The 15,861-nt window shown below is 31.0% G+C and overlaps 3 protein-coding genes across 3 annotated transcripts; 2 read left to right on the top strand and 1 right to left on the bottom strand.

The window, feature by feature from the left end:
• Positions 1–1,196: 1,196 nt before the first annotated feature.
• Positions 1,197–3,694, top strand: LOC130441421 (DNA-directed RNA polymerase II subunit RPB7). Its single transcript, XM_056775100.1, has 4 exons — positions 1,197–1,330; positions 1,394–1,503; positions 1,565–1,913; positions 3,575–3,694. The coding sequence occupies exons 1-4, from the start codon at positions 1,319–1,321 to the stop codon at positions 3,623–3,625; spliced, it is 522 nt and encodes a 173-aa protein (XP_056631078.1). The 5' UTR covers positions 1,197–1,318; the 3' UTR covers positions 3,626–3,694.
• Positions 3,695–5,220: 1,526 nt separating this feature from the next.
• On the top strand, positions 5,221–12,730 carry LOC130441044 (mediator of RNA polymerase II transcription subunit 15). The gene is made up of 7 exons (XM_056774526.1): positions 5,221–5,482; positions 5,567–5,706; positions 6,251–6,498; positions 9,212–9,473; positions 9,683–10,081; positions 10,140–10,431; positions 10,484–12,730. The coding sequence occupies exons 1-7, from the start codon at positions 5,424–5,426 to the stop codon at positions 10,914–10,916; spliced, it is 1,833 nt and encodes a 610-aa protein (XP_056630504.1). The 5' UTR covers positions 5,221–5,423; the 3' UTR covers positions 10,917–12,730.
• Positions 12,731–12,867: 137 nt separating this feature from the next.
• LOC130441045 (prolactin regulatory element-binding protein) lies at positions 12,868–15,794 on the bottom strand. Its single transcript, XM_056774527.1, has 6 exons — positions 15,579–15,794; positions 15,146–15,527; positions 14,853–15,087; positions 13,339–13,582; positions 13,035–13,194; positions 12,868–12,971 (listed from the first exon to the last, which is right to left on the bottom strand). Exons 1-6 carry the CDS (start codon positions 15,717–15,719, stop codon positions 12,886–12,888), a joined length of 1,248 nt encoding a protein of 415 aa, XP_056630505.1. The 5' UTR covers positions 15,720–15,794; the 3' UTR covers positions 12,868–12,885.
• Positions 15,795–15,861: the final 67 nt, after the last annotated feature.

The following is a 15,861-nucleotide window of genomic DNA, read 5'->3' as shown; positions in this document are numbered from 1 at the left end:
TTTTTTAAACTAAGCATAATTAAAATGCAACAAAGAACTGTCTTAAACAATTTGAATCAAATGACTAGTAGTGCTCAATCAACGATAAATATTTTGGGGGTTTCTTTCTTTCATTAGACCACACAGTTGGGACTGATACTCCAAAAAATCGAAAACAGTTTTTTTTATTCTGAAAATGCTATTAAACTTCTCTTTAACTATTTCTGAAATTGTTCCTCACTTTTGGTATAGGTACATTATACTATAATGAAACACAAGCACACATTTATCAATAAATACATATAACTGTTCAAAAAAGTAGTTTACTTCTATTATTTGAAACAACCAAAAAATCACTGAGTTACAATTCTGGTTGTAAAGTATATGCAATCACAAGATATATAGTAAGAAAGCACAAGAAAAACCATCAGAATCTAAAAAAGTTGACTGAAATTGTAAACAAAACAAATACGACCGGCAGTGACATCACAAACATAATCTCGAAGAGCGAAACTTTCCACTTATCTATTGATCACTTGAGTTAGGTGATTTCTGAAAAATAATGAAATAATCCCAGTAGATTACTTTCTCCATTTTTATTGATCTTAAACACTTTTGGTTAGATATTTCCACTAAAGTACGTATTGAAATTGGCTGGATAAAATGGGGAGATTACGATTTTTGTGGCCCCTTAGTTTCTGATAGTTTTGATCCCTGGAAGTATGAGAAAAATAATAAAAAAAATTAAGCACCCCTACCCATCGTTTCTTAAGTTTTCGTATATAAGTCACGAAAAAAATAATTAAAGAATTGTGTTAGGTTAGGTTTTCCATGGACGAAGGGGTATATAACCATTATTCTTATTAAATAATTTAATAATAGTTTAACGAATATTTATACTAGGAGCTGGGTTTATTTATAAATTATAGTGAGCATCGGGGAAATAGTTTAATCATTAAAATATAGTAGGGACGTTTTTTTCCCATACCAACTGTTCATATAGAAGTATTACATATAATATGACTCCCGTACTTCCAGGGCTAGACTTTATCAGAATCCACAGTCAAATTTAGGGGTCATAGAAATTGCAATTATGCCAAAAACATTTTAAGAAAAAATTTTGTAGATAATAAAAATTATAATTCATTGCCAGCAAAGATTTCTAAAATCAGTACGAATTTGAAGTCAGCATTTTATAGAGCTCTATTTTATCAAACGCGTAGATAAATAAGAAGAAACGAAAGACAAGTGAAGTAGTCAAATGCCAAAACATATCGTAATATTTTTCGGTTTTCTTAGATTATATTCAATTTTCTAACTAAACTGTACATATAAAATTATGTTCTATCACGTGGGTATATTATTTAATAAATTTGTTAAAACAAAAATAGATCTCTTTTAATTAATCTTTTAGATATCGCTGGAACATGAGATTTTACTACATCCGCAATATTTCGGACCACAACTACTAGAAAAAGTAAAAACTAAACTATACACCGAAGTAGAAGGAACTTGTACTGGAAAGTAAGACACATAATTCATTAATGGTTCTTTTATATTTTATAATGTTATAAATTATTTACAGGTATGGATTTGTTATAGCAGTAACAACAATAGATAGCATAGGCGCTGGTTTAATTTTACCTGGTCAAGGCTTTGTAGTATACCCAGTTAAATACAAAGCTATTGTTTTTCGACCTTTTAAAGGTGAAGTCTTAGATGCTGTCGTAAGACAAGTAAACAAAGTTGGCATGTTTGCCGAAATAGGTCCTTTATCTTGTTTTATTTCCCATCATTCCATACCTGCCGAAATGGAGTTCTGTCCTAATGTTAACCCTCAATGTTATAAAACAAAAGACGAGGATGTGGTGATTCATGCCGAAGGGGAAATAAGGTTGAAAATAGTTGGTACTCGAGTTGATGCGTCAGGAATAGTAAGTTCTTTTATTATTCTATTTAATTTTCTTATTGTCATGGTAAATATTTTCAAAATTAAAATTATTCATTTTTAACTTAAGTTTGATGTAAAAAATTTAGTTAAAATGGAATATAGTCTCCCTCAACCCTTGTACATATTTCTACAATAAATAAATTTCAGATCATTGTGTGATTTAGAGCACAAACTTTCAAGCTAAGCACTAGAGGTTTATTATCTTGGAAGTTTCCTTATGTGTAGTACACTATATTTTTGTGACAATGTAAATAAATGCTTGATATTTCGCCCAATGAACTATGAAATCTATTTTTTCGCTAACTTAAAATGAACAACATTCTGCAATAGCTCTCATATTGAAAGTATAAAATATTTTATTTAGGTCATTGGGAAATAATCTTGTGAATAGTTCAAATTTGTCCAACTTTGCAACATTCTATAGAATATTCTTCAAGCAAGAAAGCTTTGTTTCAATTTAGTGATTCTATACAGTAATTTTTCTCTAGTAAAACAGTATATCAAATATTTATCTCGTAGAAAAATTGAAATAATACCAAACAATCTTTTCAGATTTCTTCCATGAACCTCAATTTTTTTGTATTATTACTGGATACTATTCATTGAATTTCCTCATCAAAATTCATTCATTCCTCATCAACCAGAATCCAATGAGTTTCAATGAAAAATTTGTTGATGATTAGTTTGTATAAAAGTCAATTATTACTCCAGTCGATTCGTAATATAATTTTGTTCACTTTTTGAAAATACCTTCTACAGTAACAAATTGGAACAAGTTATCGGCATAGCTATTTATGAAAAACATTTTTAAAATAAAATTGCTAGTTCATTGGACAATTATTATAGTAAAATCCGTTAACAACAAATCCTAAATCTGAAGAATTGGCTAGAGCAATAAACTATTTTTTTGTGAATTAATTTCCAACAAATTTTCCTGTATAGACAAACTTTATTTTATTGTATCTGAAAAACTGTTTGCTATCTTAATAGTTCATAATAGAATTATGGGGAACCAAGGGTCCTTAAGCAAACAGGTCTTATGATGGCCTGTGCCCCACTTGATATTACCTAAGGCCTCATTCATGCACTAGCGGTACTCCGGATCATCCGTGATGCCCATGGTGTGTCTTGATGACCGTGTCAGATTAAAAGACCGGTCACTAATTGGATTTTGCTCATATTTAATTGGATTTCTTTGGTAAGAGCTGCTATCTTAATGTAAAGTAATTATAAACAAGTTGTATTATTTTGATTTTTGTAACTCCTCACTACTAGCTTTTAGATCTGATAAATAAGCAGGGTTGAGGTAAGGGGTTATCCAGTCTGTATTTTTTCAACACATTTGCTTTATTAGAGTTCATTTCTTTCGGTAGCGGTCACTCCATTTTATTTTTTTTATATTGGCAGTTCCAAGTTTCCAGATTTTTTCTATTATATTGTATCTGCCTGATTTGTGTTTATTCGGTCTTTTTCAATGAAATTTGTTGCTATTATTCTTGTTTTTACCTTTTTAGCTATTATTATATTCTTGTTTTTTTGTCTTTTCGGTTGTGAACTTTGACCATATTATAATATTTACCATAATATTTCTTTGATGAGGTATGGGTTACTAATTTAATTCATATTATTTTTATTATGTTTCAGTTTGCTATTGGTACACTTATGGATGACTATCTCGGTTTAATCAGTAATTAGGGGCACATATATTTAATATTTACTTATTGTAATTTTTTATAGTCAATAAATTTTTTTATTTTTAGAAAAGTGTGTATTTTTTCAATAAATAACGTAATCAGGGAGTTATTTATTAAATATTATTTAAATAGACTCGGGGTTTATAGAAATGAAAAGGTACATTAGAAATATCATATACATGGAGGATACATTCCATCATAGTAGGGCTTAATGTGAAACAGCCCTAAATGAGGCTATCCTAACACATATGGGGTTTGGGGAAGAAGGATAGAAAATTGGTTGTTTTTTTTAAATAAAACCAAATATTTATTTTTCACAATAATAAAAATAATATAAACGAATTTACTTTTGAAAACAAGTAAAATTTTAAATCAGATCAAACAGTCTATTTTGTATTTCCAATTTTTTGCATTTTGCCATAAAGACATCTAATGTAGTTTTCGTTTTACTTTTCATTCTGTCAGAAGCTGATAAGTGGATAAACCATCTATAACACCCAGTCTTACTTTTGAACTCCTGTCAAAACTTGGATCATTTTCACTAAATTGTTCCATAATTTCAGTTATAGGGGTCAAACTCCCAACCTAACCTAACTCCTTGTTACAATCACCATCGAAAGTTCTTTGAATATTTTCACTTGAATTGGCTGAAATAAACTCTAATATCTAATAATATAATAATAATAATATCTAATAATATAATAATAATAATAATATCTAATATTCTTTCTACAAAATAAGCAAATAATTACCAGTTTATCTACTCCCTTATTATTTATGTTATGGACCACGTTATTAATCAGGGAAATATAATGACAAGTCAAATCTATAGTGTCCGGGCATTATAAATATTGCTAAATAGCTGTTGTGCGTAAAGTACATATTTTAAACACTCTTTCGAGTGTGTGAAACTTTACTTTAAGATCTAGTACGTAAAGAAACATACTTTAAGCAGTAGTACGTAAAAAACATTTTATTAAGATCTTCGTAGTGTAGTGGCTAGAGAACCAGGCTCACATGCGAGAGGTTCCAGGTTCAAATTGAGCTTGCCATTTTTAATTGTTCTACTTATGTAGTAATAATTATTTTTAGGTGGCATTTATACATGCCGAAGAGAAGAGTTGACAAATTTAATAATAAAAATTCTTCTTTGTTTTGTTAATTTGTTCTTATCTTGATTAAAATGTTCAATACATTTTATAAGGAAAATTACCATTAAATTTCTGCATTTTGATGAAATTTTCGCTAATAGAAAAAATATTGTATACAATTCGTGTGTAAATGCCTTTTTTCGACTCATGTGATATTAACATCCGTCGAAACAAGGCTACTTTACACACTTGTTACATAAACTTATAACATTGTCTACTCATATTGGGCATTTTTCAAACTATCTTGGTATTATTAATAGTGCCATATTAATTATTTATATCATAAAATATATAATCAGTTAGGTACTAAAATTTTAATTTGAATTTAGCGCTCTTTTCTTGTGAAATCATAACATCTTTTTGTAGAAGGCATCTATACCTTTTTAGCTTGCGGTATTAAATAAAGATGGATATACAGATCTACATGAGAAGTGATCTATGATTTATAATAGAATACGAGTATCCTTGTAGTGTTGGCATTAACATATTATGTCAAAATATTTTTCTAAACAGAAACAAAACTTTGAACTATAAACTGATAATGAAAAAAACATAGTTTTTCTAGTTTTCAATTTTGGGGTGTTTTTGTGGGGATATAATATTTACAATCATAAAATTATTTTTTTGTGTGAATTTTCATAAATAAAAATGACTGACGAAAATTCTTGGAGAACCTCCACATTCCGGCAAAGTGTTGTTGCCAAAATGTAAGTATCAAAATTGGTTAAATTTCTATATGCACTTCAACAAAACAGTTTGATTTTTAATAATCAATATTTTTAAATTTATAGTGACGAAGCTATCAGGCAATCTGGTATGAACACGTCTAGAAATAGCATAGAAATGGAAAATCATGTCTTTCAAAAAGCTAAAAATAAGGAAGAGTACCTAGGATTCGTTGCTAGATTAATTCTACATGTTAGAGAAATGAGTAAGTAATTGATAAATACCAAAATATGTTTCTTTCCTGGCTTTCAAAGATATATTGATCTTGCAAAGTATACACAAATAATAAAAAATATTAATTTGAAATAATATGAGTTTGTTTTTAATATGACAGTAATTAGTATTTTTGTAAATTCAAGTAAATTGGAAGTTTGAGTGATTTTTTAAATTTTTGGATAAAGGTGAATATTATATAAATAATTGAAATTTAATTCATTTTATCAATTACTTCACGCTATAAATTAAGAGTTTTACAATTTTTATCTTATCATTAATTAAAAATTGAAAAGGTATATGTATCATTAATATTTTATTTATGTCCCTAGAAAGTTCTAAAATACCTCTTTATAGCCGGTCCTTATCATTGTTGAAATCTGCTGTTTTTTTTTTGTTAAAACAATTAGGTATAAAGAGTGTCTCCAATCTTGAATTTTCTGATACATGAAAATTCACCACCGATTTATTTCAAATTCTACATATTCCCTTCAAAGTCCCGTAATAAGAACCAGAAAATGTTTTATTTTTAATAGAACCCAAACAAGGGGGTGGTATGTCAGTGCCAGGACAAGGACAAGTTGGGCCCGGTATGCCAGACCCAATCAACGCTCTGCAAAACTTAGCTAGTCAAGGTACTAGAAATTCTATGATGGCCATGGGTCAACAGACTGCACAAATGGGTGGTCCACAACAAGCTCCTGCCACAAATCTCTTGCAAACATTAAATAGGGGCCCTAATCAGCAAATGATGATGGGTATGCCTGGGAACATGCCTATGCAGGTATGTACTTATATGTATAAACAAAACATGGTATTTTTAATTCTAACTTTTATTGTATTTAGAAATTTATTGGTGGCTTAATGATGTGAGTTTGATGTATTGCTGCAGACATATTTCAAACTATAAAGGTCCTTTTACAAGTTCATATCAGTTCTCAGTTGAGAAAGATGATAACTGAAAAGAAACTCAAACTCAGACAGAGAACTGAACTTTGGTTGTAAAAATATGTCAAAGGATCATGAATTTGTTGCAAGGGGTTTATTGACATTTATAAAGCATGTCCATGTCTGTGGAACAAAAAGGACTCAAAAGAAGGCTGCATAAGTGCTTATGTTGGAAAAATACCTAGAATATGACAAAAATGCTACAAACGCCATAGTCAAAGCAAAAATCGATAACCTACGATCAACCTATAACAAAGAAATTAAAAGGTTGAAGATAGTGAAAGAAGTAGAACAGGAACTGAAGAACTATACTGATATGACTTTGTAAAAAGACCTTAAGAGTTGTTTTCAATTACATTTCGCTATAATTTTATCTAGATAATTATTTATTTCATTATCTATTGTTAAAAAATTTCATTTAAAATGTACATGTACTTTAGATACATCAATATAAATTGTTGAACATTTTTTTTACATCAATCTGAATCATTTTCTAATTTTTAACAACTTTATTGGATCAACAGACTTGGTTAAGAATCTTATGTCTGTGATCCTAACAGATTTAAGTACTCATCTTATTTGTTTTTCTATGGATAAAGTGGATTATTTTTTTAATAGCTCCAAGTTGCAAATATGATGTTTCTCTCGTTTAAAACCATCTTTATAGTCGATCAAAGAGAAAAGTAAATGGACCGTCAGTAAATATTTCTACTAATAATAATAACAACAGTATGATGAAAAATAACAACAGTATTAAACATGTTGAACAGCAAAAAAATTCTGGTTCATTCAAAATTCATTGTATAAATGAATTAGATGAATTTGAACTTGATGAAATGATAAATGATGAAAAGAACGGAGATGCTTTGGCTATTATAGTTGAAGAACTGGAAACGGAAAGTCTGATAGAAAGAAAGAGTAATGAAACTATTAAATTTGATCATAAAAGTAAAACGAAAGATACAGAAATAGCCACCGACGTAGCAAGAATCAAGAGTATAACTAGCGAGGAAAACAAAATTAAAAAGAAATATTATGAGGAAAAATTGGAAATTATGAAGAGTTATCAAAAAGAGAAATTGAAGAAGCTTGATAAATTGATAGAAATCAAAAATAAGAAGTGTAATATTTTGGAAAAAATATCTGAAACACTGGAAAAACTGAGATGATACTTTTTTTCTAATGTTATTTTCATTAAAAAAATTATAGTATACAAAATGTTTCATTGAAACTGGTATTTTGATTAGAAAAACACATTAAACAAATTCTTCTTCTGGCTTATCTTTAGAGGCAGATTGGTACTCTTATGTCTTTCACCTACTTTTTTTCATACTTCTCTATTCCTAGCAAAAACTTCCATATCCCTCAGAGTTTTTATTTTATTTAGACCTATCTGGTCAACTCTACTGGCTTCTTGGAAATTAAATCTTCACTTCTACAGGTTTCTTATCCATTAATTTTTGTCCATGCTTGCAATTACTAACCATTCTTTCAGCATTCAGGTAATGTGGAATTTCTTCCCACAGAATTTACACTTGTCAGTTTCTGATAAATCTAATCTCATGAGATAGTAGTGTTTCCTTGAAGCAGCAGTAAGTAGAAGTAGATTGATTTTATACAGATATACATACAAAATAACTGTGGACGATATAATCTATCAATGAAAATATTTTTCATTTTTAAATATTGTTATTATATAAATTTCAAAAATTTGTTTGTAGATGAATTATAATTTTTTTTTATTTCTGTACTGGTAAATATATAAGAGGTACAGTATATATATCAATATTATTTTTTGTCCTGTCACTTGTTTTATTCGAAATCCTGGAAAAAGTTACTTTTTGCATGCTAGGTCATTTTTTACCCCCAATTTTTCTAATTTGTTTCATATTATCAGTACACCACAATTTAAGGAAATTACCACCCTTAAACCTAGCTTGATGAATAATCAATGTCAATTTTTGACTCATTTAATGGTCAAGTACAGGTTTTCAACAATACAGATGAATGTGAATTAAAATTTCATCTACCATAAGCTCTCGGAACCGGATTTCAATATTATTTCTTAACCCATCACTTCTTCCATTTTAAATCCCGAAAAAAAGTTACTTCTTGTTAGGTCATTTTTTACCCCTAATTTTAGTTTTATTAAGATCTACATACTTTTTGAATCTATGGGTATAAAATTTTCGGAATAACTTTTTGATCCACTTCCAGAGTGCTTGTTTTTCAATTTCCTCATGAGCCATTAAAACACGTTCATGCTCTTATCCTTGAGAAAATATTGGCCCCTTATATCCATTGATTCCTGTAAGACTAGGGCACTAAAGTGATTATTATTCTTGTTTAATTAATTTTTCTGTCCCTTGTCACTCAGTTGTTGGATAGCTGGTTGACTATCACAATGAATCAATATGTAAAATTTCTGATAGTTTCTTTCACAGGTTCATTTCCATACATTTCACATTTTTCGATTCCAAGTAGTTAGTTGTATAATACTATAGAACTTTGAATTTTTTTCTGGAGAAAATACATTTATGGAATTACAGGACAGACAGAATATGAACATGCCACCTAACAGTGGACAAATGGCTAACACTCAGATGAGTAACCAAATGGCAAATCAAATAAGGCTACAACAAATGCAGAATAATACGATGAACCAAATGACTGGTCATTTAGGTGGACCGATGCAGACTGCTGTTCAAAATCAGATGACGAACCAAATGCCCGGACAGATGTCTGGACAGTTACCAGGACAGATGCAAATGTCTAGCAGTATGGCAAATCAAATACAGAATCAAATGATGGGTAAGGCTTGAAAATATGAATATATTGATGTATTCATATTTTCACTTTATTTATAACTTTTAAATTAAAACCCCGAAGAGTCATGTTTGCAAATAAAACCATCTATAATTAATTTTAAATTGAATCTAACATATTGTGAGCCAAAATTCCTATTATGAAAGACTTATTTGATATTCCAATATGTATATGCTACATCAGTTTAATTTTAGGTAACATGAATCAACTACCACAACAAAAATCCCAACAAATGATAATCAACCAAATCAACCCTAACTTTCCCCGCCAGCCGACTCCAAATCAGATGTTTAATCAAAGTCCTTCCTCTTCTGTCCAATCTCCCGGACTAGTTAATCAACCTCCGGTAGCTTCTCCAGCTTTGGCATCATCACCCGGATCTCAAATGAATATGGTAGGAAGCGTGGGACCACCTAGATCTGTAGGTATGGCACCGAGTCCTGGTAGTTCATTGAATACTCCAGGTCAACCAACTCAAAGTCCAATGGCTGGAGGAACCATGACGGATGAGCAGGCTTATAGAGAAAAAGTTAGGCAGTTAAGTAAATACATTGATCCTCTCAGGAAGATGATTGCCAAGTTGGGAAATGATGGTGAGTCCTTTATAATTTTCTTATTTATCAATTTAAATGATTAAATCAATTTTTGTAGATGTCGAAAAAATGACTAAAATGAAGAAACTTCTCGAGATATTAACCAACCCCCATCAACGAACACCACTTGATACTCTTATAAAATGCGAAATTGTCTTAGAAAAAATCGGGTGCCGTAGGGGAGATGGCAGCGTTCCACCTACCAGTACACAGTTACCTTTTAAAGAACCGCATGTTTTCCATCCATTACTAGATGCCGTTAGTAATAATTTACAGAGTCCTGTTATCAATCACACTTTACATCGAACTTTCGGGCCTACCATGGATGCCCTCTTCGGACCAGAAATCAAGTAAATTAATCTCAACATAATTTTTCTCTTTAATGTTGATTATTGTTTTCAGACTTGTCCCTTCATTGAAAAAGGTTGCACACGAAGAACCGACTAGTGATATACCGGACGTCTTGCAAGGAGAAATAGCCCGCTTGGATCAACGATTCAAAGTCTCCTTAGATCCCAACCAACAACCTGGTTCTAAATCCATCCAATTAATTTGTTGGTTAGATGACAAACATTTACCTTGCGTACCTCCAGTATCTTTAGTTGTACCTGAAGATTATCCTAAAACATCTCCCACTTGCCATATGGCATCACACGAATATAATGCAACCGCCTTTTTGTCTGCAGTACAAACTGCTCTTCTAGCAAGGATAAAGAAGTTACCGAAATACTTTTCTGTGTCTCAATTGCTGGATACTTGGGAGATGAGTGTGAGACAAGCTTCGGCACCTAAGAATGTGCCTGTTAGTGATCTGAGCGTTATGCTGGGGATGTGAATTTGAGTATTTTAGTGTTTTTTACCAAACAAATATATAAAACACAATGAAATTGATATAGGTATTATGTAATTGAGTCCGATGTGTTTTACTCAGTCTTGTTGGTTTTGACAAGAACAAACCAAAATACTAGAAGGGAATTAACTGGTACAATTAATAATGGCAGTTCCTAAAACTCAATTTATATTCTGTTACATTGTGAAAAACAGGGTAAGAAAATTTTTGAGTAAGAGTGAATTTTTAGGGAGGAATAATCGCATGGAAAAGTCTCTTATTTTCCAATTTTTTAAATGTTTCTTACCTAAAATTAGTAGTATGAAAGTTTTTACAATATTTCAAACAATTTATCACAAATTCTCATCTAATTTACTCAAAGAAACAAAAAAATATAAAAATTACTTTTATAAAGTTTGGAATTATTATGTGTAAATTTTTTTAAATGTACGAAGTTGTATACAAATAAAAATTTATTAAAAGCTTTTAGTTTCCAGGATTAACAAATTTACTTTAATCATGTACTAAAAGCTTAAGTGAAAAGCATTACTGTGGTGTAGTCTGGAATTTCGCTGGAAATTTGCCTCTCTTCCCTATTTTTAGTACTGAGACCGGAAACATTGATCTTGTCATCTCAAGAATTTTCTCAGTAACATATGAGCATTCACAAGATTTTACCATAATGTTAAGTACAAAGAAATATTGGAAACCTTTCAAAAAAAATACCATCAAAAAGTACACCGATGGTTTAACATCCATGGTATCCAATGTTTACTTTCACTAAAATCCTCTTTCAGGCTGATATATTTGTCATCAAAAGATTTGTGGATGCATCCTGCATCCCATTTTTAATTTAAAGCTATTAGGAAACTAAATGATCTTGCCAAAAACTACTTTCAAGAATCAGGAAGGCCAATATTCTTAACAAAAAAATATTTTACTGGTACCTCTCCCCCCCTAGAGCTATTGGACCTTGAAGTTTACCTTATTCATGCGCTTGAGGATGGGGACCGGTGCAAAATAAATCTCATTTTTATGGGTTTAATCCAAGGCGGAAACATCTTGTCGAAGGATGAATGGTACCTGAGCCCTAATTAGATATTGCCAATAATGCCTGTGGGAAATCTGGCGAAATTCCAAGAGTAGGAACTAAGGCAAATCTTCCTATTCCCCCAAAGGGGTCTGAGCAAATATTGACCACGCAACCTACTACCCCTCGTCGAAGCTTTGACCAGTGCTCAAAAGCATTAACATTAGTGGTGCGAAGAAAAAAAGAAAAGCAATGCAGAGACGGTTTAGAGCTTAACGACTCCAGATCCTAAGATTGCCTGGACTTTCAACACTCCTCCATCCAGGGCTTCCAACCCGGAGGTCCAGGTAAAGCCTGTTAAGAGAACAAGAACGCCTATCGAACATAGAGATGGCTGGAAAGACGTAAAATTGTACCTGCAGTAGAACCCAGCGGATTCGGAGGAACGATCGAATATACAGCTGGCCATGAGCATCTAATAAAGAAACTTTGTATCTTCTAGTCATAGAACACCTTGTTACCGCGGATAATACTTTGGAAAAGACATTTTGGAAATAATCTCAGATGCTAGATAAACAACAAGCGAACAGAGTCATAGATATGAAATAATTTTATTCGATAGCCATTTTGGATTTTAATTGAGCATTTGGTGTGCCACAGCATAGAATAAATGTGATTGGACATAATAAAAAAATATACTATCATACTTTTTAAAATTATATTTAATAAATTGCCCAATTTTTGTTTATCAACAAATATTTTGAACGAAGTTCCTCAATTTTCCGTCCTTCAGTCAGTAATATTTCAAGTCAAAAGTGTGTCAATTTAACTTTATCGTATTCCCACGTAACGTATTAAAAAAGTACTTGAACTATTTAAAAAAAATCATCCTATTTTTTTTATATATATATTATATATAAATTATTCTTATTAAATAATGTAACATCACAACCCTAAATATGCACAAAATAAAAATGTCAAGAATAACGTAAAAATGAGTAGTACTATTCCAATCCACAAAGGTATGGTTTCTGAAAACGAATAAGAAGTATGTAAAATTAGATTTGTATCAAAAATTAATATCAAATACATACTTCTGTATGGCACTGTATGTATGCACAATTGGTTATCTACTGAAATTGACAAGACTGCGGCTTCAACTACACTACTAATGGAATGATTTGTATTCTGCGCCGATACAAATTCTAGACCTGTAACGAACATGGAATGTGCTCCAACAACTGTTGATATTTTCTACAAAATAGATAAAAAAATAATTAAACTTGTATTTATGTTTCACATGATTGCGTATCTTAATTATAAGCAAGTTAAAAATGTAGTAAATTGATATTAAACGGGGTTAGTAATTTAGTGTGAAATGCAATGTCTCAAATGTACCTGTAAACTAAATGCTACGTGAATTGAGACAGAACCACTAAACATTGTACCAACAGCTACAAATCTGCCATCATCTCTAACTGCTAAAGCGGCCAAACTTTCATCAAACTCTAACATTTTTTTTAAAAGGTTCTCTTCTGGTATCCATTGCTGTAGATAAGATTTTTGCTTTTTGGCTAAACCTGTAGGATTTACTATTGTATATAGAGCACATTTTTTATCAAGTCCCTCAATAATTCCAAACCTACAAACATTAAATTTTAGCCAAAGGTTGTGTTTATCAAGACAAAGTTGAGGGTGATAAAAACAGAAAGCTTACATCTATTTTACCCTTAATATACTATTTTTTGGACTTCAAATGTATTCTGAAGAGTTTTAGGAAAACCAACTTCCAAGTATTATTAATACTTATTTCTACATCTGCTTAGAGATTAAATTAAAAATATTAAAAGAAAATATCATTTCTTAGTTAAACGGAAAAGTTGATTGATATAAAAACTCATCAACAGTTTCATTTCTTTCACTTGCTTCATTTTTGGGATCAATGAGTTGTCTGATTGTCTGGAAGGTTTCTGAAGTATTCCTGATAAATAGGTGGTATGTAAGGAAGTAGGGACAACATGTTCTGCCTTGTTTTGAAATTCCTTTGTGTTCTGTTTTTCCTGGCTTAAATTTTTCACTGGTCTTTTTCGATATGTCGAAGTTTTTATTTAAAAAGGTGTTCCTTTTTCAAACCTCAACCACCATATATTAATTCAATCGATTTTCATAGCTCCAGTGACCTTTTTCCTGTTTTTGATTGAATCTTTGAGGGATTTTGTGCTCTAAAACTCTTTATGTTGTATTCTTACAACTTCAAACTGAGGCTTTTTCGGTTTTAATGATGTTATACCAGCCACCTAGCACATTGCTTACTCTCTCTATTACACCAAATTCAGTATCATTGAGAAGGAATGAGTGACCTGGTATCATAAATTTCATATCAATTGTTTCCACATCCAATAGAGGATTTTGAACAAGTTTATGTAGAGTAAAGCTAGTTTTTATATTCCCTTTTTGCTCAGTGCATTGAGATAGAAAACAGAATGTCTGAATGTTCTGGCATGTTCATACAATGTTTCCAAGGGTACAAAACTGGATCCTCAGGACGTCTTCCACCAGTAGTCTCATCCCAGACGTGCATATAAGCAGTGTTGTTATTAAAATAATAAATGCCACTTGTCACAGTTTTGCAAAAAAGATCACCTGGACTTTGTTGATTTGTATTCTGAAAAAAAATAACAATCTGGCACTAAGCAATAGAACTGATGCTACCTGCTGGATATTATCAGAACACTGAAATTCTAGATATTTGGTGCATGTTATAGTGTAGTTAACTAAAAAATGGACTTTGTCTACTGGTACTCAGAGCCGTCCATATATTCGGTGGATAAATTCAAAGATGATTATCTCAAACACCACACAAATATCCTATTACTAAAATTAGAGTATTCCTAATGCAGTTGAGAGCCTACCTGCATCTTTTATATAAATATTTTGATCCTTCGGGTTGTTTCCATGTAAGTTTTGTCCTTTCCATCCCTGTAAGGCAATCCCATAAAACTGCTAAACCATCTTTGGCAACAGTCATTATATAATTATCGTACCTACTGAAATCTATATCATCTATTTCTTTCTTATGTGCCTTTAAAATGAATAAAGGTTGCATACTAGGAAATTTCCATATTCTTACATCACAATCAGTACCTCCTAAAATATTGTTCAATTACATATTATAATGTATTTCTTTTTACTTTATTCCACTTACCAGTTGCTAATAATGTACCATCATGGTTAATTTTGACTACCCTAGATAATGGTTCACTACCATTAAAATCAGTTTGTACACTGTCTAACGGTTTAACTTCAAAATACAATTCTTTTTTCACATTTTTATTATCATCTGTAACTTCTTTTACTTTAGCATGTCTTTGTCTAATGTGAGTATCATTGCCAATGCTTACGACTTCTTCCATTAACTTTGAGTTAACTTTATATAACTGACAATGATTTTCTCTACCTGCAGCTAACAGAGAATGTTTTTTGTTACTGTATACTGAACAATTCATTACAACATTTCCTCCTGTTTCATGCCTGGTAATTTCTTTAGCAGAAAAACGACTACCATCGTGAAATATTTCAAATATTTCCTGAAAACAAGAGACGATAACAATTAAGCAAGTAACTTATGTTTCACTTACAAAACCATTTTGAACGCCAGTTTTTGAAGTACCTCCACCTCCTCCGACGATTACATGTCTTGATGTTAGCATTTGGACAGTGTAAAGAGGGAAATTAACCCTAGCAATTATATCTTTTTTATTTCTTCGTTTTGAAGACATTTTCTTTGATAATTACTGGCTTAAATTTTAACTGTGATGATGTTCTAGTTCCACGTATGTAACCTCAAATTAGTATGACAGAATGGAAGGTTAAAGTCAAAACAAAAAGATGTCATGAATGACCAATCAGCTGTTAACACTA

This window comes from Diorhabda sublineata, chromosome 3 (assembly GCF_026230105.1).
Source record: "Diorhabda sublineata isolate icDioSubl1.1 chromosome 3, icDioSubl1.1, whole genome shotgun sequence".
Classification (NCBI taxonomy): Eukaryota; Metazoa; Arthropoda; class Insecta; order Coleoptera; family Chrysomelidae; genus Diorhabda; species Diorhabda sublineata.
This window is presented reverse-complemented; position numbering and strand designations above follow the sequence as displayed.